The 8,731-nt window shown below is 38.3% G+C and overlaps 1 protein-coding gene across 2 annotated transcripts in view; it reads left to right on the top strand.

Annotated features, from left to right (window-relative positions):
- Positions 1-549: 549 nt before the first annotated feature.
- LOC107592652 (egl nine homolog 1-like) overlaps positions 550-8,731 on the top strand; it is a 20,839-nt gene continuing 12,657 nt past the window's right edge. Inside the window, exons 1-2 of one of the 2 annotated variants that reach the window (XM_016282191.1) lie at positions 550-777; positions 1,570-2,740. In XM_016282191.1, coding sequence (XP_016137677.1) covers positions 1,658-2,740 — 1,083 coding nt within the window. In that variant the 5' untranslated portion in view covers positions 550-777; positions 1,570-1,657. Of the gene's footprint in view, positions 778-1,458; positions 2,741-8,731 lie in introns of both variants that reach the window. The other variant, XM_016282190.1, reaches the window with a different exon arrangement.

Raw genomic sequence — 8,731 nt, 5'->3', positions numbered from 1 at the left:
ATTTATCATTTATATTTGACCATTTATAATTATTTTTATCATATAATATATTATTATTACTGTATTATTACTATTATTATTACTATTACTTTTTTTCTTCACGATTTAAAGTCTGAGTCTGGGAGAATAAAATCTAGAAATAAAAGTCATAATAAAAGTAACACAAATAAATGATGAAGGCATTATTAAAAGTGTTCAATACAGTTTTGATGTTACTTTCATGTAACGAAAAGCTAGAATAGATTTAAATATATAATATATATATATATATATATATAGACATTTGAACGAATTATCTCATACGTATGTCTGCATGTTGTGTGACACTGATGAGCCGCTGTTGTTATTGTGGCGCTCAGGGTCACGTGATGCGAAGGTGCGCACGTGTAAGTGACAGAGCCGCTCATGGAGAGAGAGAAGGAGAGGGAGGGGCGCTGTCACACCCGGAAGCGAGTTTACCAATCCTACTATGGGTAAGACTAGGCTCGTTAATATTTATTAGGTTGCTTGATTGGACGCTTCATGAGCATGCTAAATTAATATTAATGAGCTAGGCCTTGGCCATAGTAGGATGTGTAATTTCACCACCCGCACAGTGTTTTATCAGATACGAAGCGTTCTTACTCTTTGTTCACCAAGGATTGTAGGCACAGAAATTACAGTGTTGCCTGTGAAAACGATGTTTTAATAATTTTGTACCATCTGGAATGGGCGAGCGGACACTGGAACTTCTTTATAGTCGCTGCTGGTCCTTTATAGTGGCTTTACCTTCTAAAGGTAAGTAGCTACAGTAACTTAAGCCAAAATACGGCAATATTTCTATCCTCGTAGTTAAGATTTTGGTTTAACTTTATAAACAGACAAGTAATATTACCAGTTTACCATGATGCATAGTATTATACAAATAGTCTAAATATTTAAAGCAATGTGTCTTAAACTAATGGATTGGATGCCAGATCATTTCACTGGTTTAATTATGTTTTATTTCACGTACATCGTTATTTTTTTGTTAAAATATATTTTAGAAGCTTTTGGCGTTCAAACTTTGTATATTCAAAATATATGCATCTACAAATATATTTTATTGCACACATTTTATTCATATTTTATCCACAGGCCTATCTCGTATTCATTAAATATAATTATTTTAACATTTGTCATTTTCGGTGTATATATAGCCTACACGTGCTTTTTTAATTAATCGTTTTTATCTTATGTTGGTTTATGACGGTCTGGACTTTGTTCTGAAGATAAATGTATTTCTTTCAGTATCAGCCAAAAGTTTAATATAATTTTATTAGCTATTAGTACTGTTGTTGTTTCATTGCACTACATTTAATCTATCTATATGGCATTATTAAAATGATAGAGAGTATGACTGGGCAGATTTATAATGTGCGTTAGTTTTAACGTGCCTAATAATGTTTTAGTGATGTTACTTGTGATGTTAGTCTTTAGACGCTCATAAACCCGTGCCCAGGAAATAAACAGCCATGGAAAATAGTTAATTCTGTTATAAACAACTAATAAACCGAAGAAAAGGACTGTATTTATGGTGTGCTGTGAAAGTTTACAGGAAGGCATGAGCTGAGCGGATTTTGCAGAAAATGAAGATTGGACGTGAGCTACGTGCGCATCCAGGAGTAGACGACATGACATGGAGAGACTGCAAAACACGGACCTGTTAAATACACAGGCACGCCAGAGTATCTGTTCACCACAAGAGAGAGTCACCAATGGCTGTTGTGAGTCTCACGCGGTGAGTACAATGGGTCTGAACGCGACCACGGCGGAGGAGCTGCTGGCAGGACATGCGTCTAGATCTGGATCCGGGATCAAGCTTTTGAAGGAGTCCAAGAGCTGCTTGCCTTTGTATAATGGTGGAGTGGTATCCCCTTCACCTACAGCAGAAGAAAGGTATCAATGTGTGCCTGCGCAGACGCACAGCGGGTGTTTACATCTAAATAGACTAGTGGAGACCCCCAATGGGGGACCCACAGCTAATGGGGACAGGCCTTTGAAGAAGCCTTGTGGAGATGTGCGGTTCAGACAACTCCTGCACCAGAGCAGAAAAGATGAGGAAAACGGAGACTTTGGGGCCCATGGTGGTTGTCCCACAACGGGATCTGGATCTAGCGGTTCTTCAGAAACGTCCCATGGACCGGACCCTCCGTATCCTCCACTTGAATGCAAAAGGAGGAGGTTTGAAACGGACTCTAGTAAAAGCACATGGGCTGTTACGCCCCTCGCAACCAATTACCAACACAAAAACGGTGGTGTTCCCAGCTCCATGTCATCCCCCGGTTGGGTCCATCACAATGGGCACAAAGTTGCAGTGAACCATGCACCCCCTGGCCAGGCTGAGGTGCGGTCCGCGCCACCTGCGGTGGCCACCAGTGCAGGCTGGTCTCCAGAGCACATGGCTCAGCAGTACATAGTTCCTTCTATGAAGTTTTACGGCATTTGTGTCAAAGATGGCTTCCTGGGCGATCGACTGGGGAGTAAGGTTCTGGAGGAAGTGGAGACTCTAAATAACAGCGGGAAGTTCAGAGGAGGCCAGTTGGTCAGCAAAAAAAACATCCCATCTAAGAACATCCGTGGAGACCAGATAGCCTGGGTCGAAGGCAATGAGCCGGGCTGCGAGAACATTGGAAGCCTCATGGCTCACATTGATGAGGCCGTCATGCGCAGTGCGGCCAATGGACAGCTGGGGAATTATGTCATAAATGGCCGCACCAAGGTGAGTGAGAGGCGATGAGGTGGCATATCTGTGCTTAAAAATGACAGTTCTGTTTTCATTTACTCATGTGGCTCCAAAACTATAACTTTCTTTCTTCTGTGGAACATAAAAGAAGATATTTTGCCAAGCAATGGAAGTCAATGGCGTAACCAAATTGTCAAAAACATGCTTCGCAATATTCAAAAATATGCCTTCTAGCAGTATAAAGAAAGTCATACAGGTTAGAAATGACATGAGGGTGGAGAAAGTGATGACAGAATTATAGTTTTTGGGTGAAATATTTGCTTTTGTTTGGACCATGCATGGTAACACTTGGAATAGCTGTCACACTTTTACTGCAGTAAGCATTTCTCGGGGTAGGTTTACTTTGTGAAAGTCAATATCTGTATAGGCACAAAGAAATAAAAACGATTTACAATTTCAACCATTACTGCACGTGAAAATAAGATATAGTTTATTTACAAACTATATGGGGTAAGTTGTCACAATGAAACTATCTATAACTATAAATGGCTAACCATAAAACAGGCTTTTCAGCAAACAATGGTATAAAATGAACATCTAAAATGTGACAAAGTGCCCTGACCTTACAGTACATGCAAAACATTCTTGTTAAAGGGATAGTTCACCCAAAATTTTTTTTTTATTTACTCACGCCCTCACGCTAAGTTGTTCCAAACCTGTATGAATTTCTCCCTTCTGTTGAACACAAAAGAAGATATTTTAAAGAATGTTGGTAACCGAACAGTTGCTGGTGGCCATTAACTTCCATAGTATTTTTTCCATACTATGGAAGTCAGTGGCTACTAGCAACTGTGGATACAAACGTTCTTCAAAATGTCTTCTGTTCAAAAGAAAAAAGAAACTCATAACAGGTTCGGAACAACATGACTCATCATCATGAGTAAATGATGACAGAATTTCCATTTAAGATCTAAAATCTTACCCGAATAGCGTGGTTTTATTGTGTTGACAGGTTTATCCAACATCTGGTGCAAATTTAAGACGATTTAATTTTTTGCTCACATGTGATCTGTTTTACTCATGACAGTGTGAACAGCACAAATCACATGGAATCTGATCTTTTCAATTCCAATTCAGTTCCGATACTAAATCCGATACAGGTCAGTTTTGCAATGCAACTGCAGTCAGAACAGTCATATCTGAATTGATGTGACTTTTACGTCACTCTTGATCAACATTTGTCACGATTCTGCACTCAAGGGAGTCACTTCAAAGATTTTACATACCCAAAGTTATCAAGACAGTTGCGAATGGTAGTCAGTGGAAGTACAGTGATGTGTCAAAACTCACAAGTATTACAGTGACTCTATTTGCAAGCAAAACATGAGGGCTCGTATAAAAGTTTCAAAACTCTGCTCTCTTCTGTCACATCCTTGTCTTTATTTTTCATATTGCCTGCACAAAATTTAGCTGGCTTCTGTGCCAGATCACACTATAAATAAACACATAATCACTTACTTTATGTCCTCCGTGTTTACTTCCGCATGACAGCTCAAGTGTTGCCAAGTCCACAGTTTTCCCGCAGAATTAGTAATTGGCAACTACTGTTGCCGCGTGTTGTTTTTCAACTCTGTGGGTTAAAGTGACCCCACTAACGTGATATTTACCTCCCCAGAACACGACTGGGCTAGTTTTGAGAAGCAATTGGGTGGATTTTGTTGTGAAAACCTGGCAACCCTGTTTGTATTGTTCTTTTGGGCATGCAGGTCAATTCAGAACCATGATCTGTTCACACTGGAAATCTGATATTGGCCACATTTAAAACAACAATGTGAGCAGCTATACAAATTGGATCTGAGCAATAATCAGAATTGAGCAGTGCACTAAGGCTCGCAGTGTGAACGTAACCTAAGTTGCGGTTACATTTAGCGTTGATAATGAAATGTTGCCGGCAAAATCCAGTCATTTCAATAGGAATCAATGGAATCTGAAATTTTGTTTAAGGGTGAAGAAGTTCCCCACACAGGTTTCATATCAGGTTCAAGTTTTTCACGCAACTTCACTGCGTTGACCAACAGAAAGCTGCTTGATCTGAAAATGACTTCTGTGTGAGTTTTACTTTGTCTATCACTACACTATTGACAGTGGACATCTTTTGAAGTACAAAAATGAGCTGAAAATTCACAAATGTCACCTCGCCTTTATAGTTTCAGAGATCTAGCCAACATCTATTCTATCTATGTTTATTCAATTTGTTAATATCAGTAGATGCTAGTTTAGCTATTACTTTAAGGCTAAAACTGGCACACACAGTCACCGGCAGACAGTGCACAACTGCATTCAGGAAGTTGCGGTTGAGTCTATCAGACAAGATATTGACTGTCTGTGTTGTGTTTCTCACTGTTACACCGTTCTCAACTACCAGTCTGAGAAATGCAGTCTTATCTGATCCCAGTTCAGTGTTTCTCTGGCTTTGAAGACTCCTCTGTCAGTCTATCAATCTCCAGCCCATATACAAACAACATATTCTTGCTGCCACTAAAGTGCATCGCTTGCGTGGTAAGGTGTGTGTGCATGCTTGTATATACAGTGTGCTCATTGTGCTCGTGAGACCGTATCAGAGCTTATCAGACAAAAATCGCTAAAAAACAAACCCTGGATCTGAAAATGAGAATTACGTTTTTTTTGTCAGGTTGAAATATGAGCGTAATTGAAAATTTCTGACATCACAAACAGTTGAGAAAACAAGTTGCTCAGTTATTACTCTACAAACATACACCTTTGTTTATACACCAAAATACAGTAAAATGGTAATATTGTGGAATTTTATTAAAAAGAACTGTTTGCTATTTGAATATATTTTAAAATGTAATTTATCCATGTGATGCAAAGCTGAATTTTCAGCATCATTACTCCAGTCTTCAGTGTCACATGATACTTCAGAAAACAGCTGTGCTGATTAATATTTTTGAAGAAACCATGATTCACTATCATTCAAAAGTTTGTGGTTAAAAAAATATAAATGATTTATTTTATTCAACAAGGATGCAATAAATTAAATTAAACAAAATAATGTGACAGTAAAGACATTTATTATGTTGCTTAAGTAACTGCAGTTTTTTTTTTTTTTTTACTTTCTATTCATAAAAAAAATAAAAATAATAATAAGCAACAACGGTTTTCAAAGATGAAAATAATAAGCATAATTTTTAACAATTTAGCACTAATAATAATTTATAACAACTGAGCACCAAATCATGTGACACTGAAGACTGGAATAATGATGCTGAAAATTCAACTTTGCAGGAAAAAATATATTTTGAAACGTTAAAATAGAAAACAGTTATTTTAAATTATACTTCAGTTTTTATAATATTATACTAGTTTTACTGTATTTTTGATCAAATGAATGCAGAGTGAGCATAAGGGACTTCTTTCAAAAACATTAATTATTCTTAAAGGGATAGTTCACCCAAAAATGAAAATGTGATGTTTATCTGCTTACCCCCAGGGCATCCAAGATGTAGGTGACTTTGTTTCTTCAGTAGAACACAAATTATGATTTTTAACTCCAACCGTTGCAGTCTATCAGTCTTCTGCGGCTCGTGACGACACATTGATGTCCTAAGACATGAAACGATCGGTTTGTGCGAGAAACCGAACAGTATTTATATCATTTTTTTACCTCTAATACACCACTATGTCCAACTTCCTTGAGCGCGTGCATGGCTTCCGGTGCATGAGGTGTGTCGTCACGAGCCGCCGGGTTTAATTTGGATTTGTCTGTGCATGTTTTTTTTACTCTCATAGATTTTGTTACCATTGCCATGCATTATAAGACTGATAGACTGCAACGGTTGGAGTTAAAAATCATAATTTGTGTTCTACTGAAGAAACAAATTCACCTACATCTTGGATGCCCTGGGGGTAAGCAGATAAACATAAAATTTTCATTTTTGGGTGAACTATCCCTTTAATCTTAAATATTCCGACTACTACTGTAGCTTCCATGCATTATTGAGTCTCTGTATCTGAATACACAGTAATTTTTATAGCTGCGGGAGTGTTATGAATGCAAAGCCAGACTACAGCTCAGGACCATGTGGAAATTCTTGTTGTAATCACATCCCGTCATTGCTGTTGCAGTTAGAAACCTGATCTGGATGACCTTTTTATGAATCTCAGGACGGTGTCAGCATGTTCACTGCAGCTCTTTCGTTAGAGCTCTTTTCTCCTCCCGCATGAGTCTTCTGTTCAGTTGGTCGGATCAGTCGCTGTTCTCGAATCAGCCTTAATCTGCAGTGAATACTTTTTGCTTTTACCTTACAGTATGCCACACCAGTGTAAGATTGCTGCTTACATGTGTAAATGATCAGAGGTTTTAGAAGAAGTCAATGTTGATGTGCGACTTCACACCTGTGTTCAGTCATACGTTTGTGCCTGGAGGAAAAATCTCATACCGCAAACCTCGGAATGGGAACGCTATACTATGACATTCACATGCTTTTGCAAAAGGTTGACGAGGGCTTGATATTTAGTAGGTCTGCGACTTTTGATAACCAGTTTGTTGTTTATTTTGGTTGAATAGAGTTTTTTTTTTTTTTGGTAATAGATTGTAAGAAAAAGTGAAGACGTCGAAGATCTTGATGAAGAATAACTTTTATTACAGAATAGTAGTGACAAAGTACATGTAGTACCTTGGGTTCAACGGAGTCAGACTGAACCCCGAACATCCTAAGCTCAAATATTTTATACACTTAGAGTTTACCCTCAATGTAAAGGAAGTTGCTCCTGTTGTTACAGCTGTGGTCTGTATGTTAATTAAGTTCTGACACCCCTTTTTTCTGAGGTGGTTCTCAGTGTCCCACACCTGCTCCCATTCTACAATTGGTCACCATTTGCTCAGGATGTGATCATCCCAAGTGATCTACAAACAACATAACTGTTGATTTTCTTCTTCTCTATAATAATTAAGCCATTTTGGGAAATGAGCATGATCAAACATATTGTGGAGTAAGAATCTGGGTCGGGGCAGACTATAGATTATTACAAGATCCAGTGCTCTCCTTCAAACAGTGTTTTAAAGTTTTGTGGAATATATGATATAATTCAGTTATTTGCGTTTGGTTTTAAGTGCACATAGTACTTTTAACCAATTTGGAGGATATCTCACCCGCTGAAGACGAGGTGAAACACAATCACCAGGTCCAGATCTGTGTACCTGGACCTGCTCGTGAGGGGGCTGCATAAGCCAATCAGTCCCATCGACTCTGTTCGATCCAGGAGACAGCACCAGTTGTGATGCATGCCATTTTCTACCGTCCGAAAGGATGAAAGTATTCCTTCCCACCTGCTTTCTGATCTCTTTTGGCTCTGAAAATCTTGGGTGTCCTTTTGGTACATGCCACGGAAGGTTAACATGCACTTTGTCCCCTTGTTTTTGAAGAGTCAAGTCAAGTCACCTTTATTTATATAGTGCTTTATACAATACTGATTGTGTCAAAGCAGCTTTACAGTGTCAAACAGGAACATCGTTTGTCAATAATGCAAGAAGACAATAACAAAGAGTCATTTTTCCAGCTAAAGTCATGTCATAATCCAGTTCAGCTCTATATTTATTTAAATTTTTTTGGGTGAAATACAGTATCACTGTCCTTTGTCCTTTAATGACAAACTGGCAGCATGTTTAGTTGTATAGTCTGCTGTCACAGCACGCATCTAATATATATACTGTTTACCTTCACTTTAGACATAACCAACTGCTTATATGTAAACCTTTTGTGTTTTTATTGGCACAATCAGATGCAAAAGATAACTTAGTCTAGTAATCAGGCACTGTTTGACAGGCTTCTTTGTGTTCGCGCGCCTCAGGTGTACGAGCTCAGAAAATGTCAGAGCAGTGCACAAATTAAATGTTTAACCAGCAAGGCTTTAAAACACAATTTTTATTTTAAATGAATTAGTGCAGTGTCCCGTGAGTGTAACTCTACCGCTGAGTTAACACTTGATGTGAATGTATGTCGCGTT

The sequence above is a fragment of the Sinocyclocheilus grahami genome, unplaced genomic scaffold (genome assembly GCF_001515645.1).
Source record: "Sinocyclocheilus grahami isolate Dianchi unplaced genomic scaffold, SAMN03320097.WGS_v1.1 scaffold156.1, whole genome shotgun sequence".
In the NCBI taxonomy this organism is placed as follows: domain Eukaryota; kingdom Metazoa; phylum Chordata; class Actinopteri; order Cypriniformes; family Cyprinidae; genus Sinocyclocheilus; species Sinocyclocheilus grahami.
The sequence above is the reverse complement of the archived record's forward strand: the minus strand, read 5'-3'. Positions and strand labels throughout refer to the sequence as shown.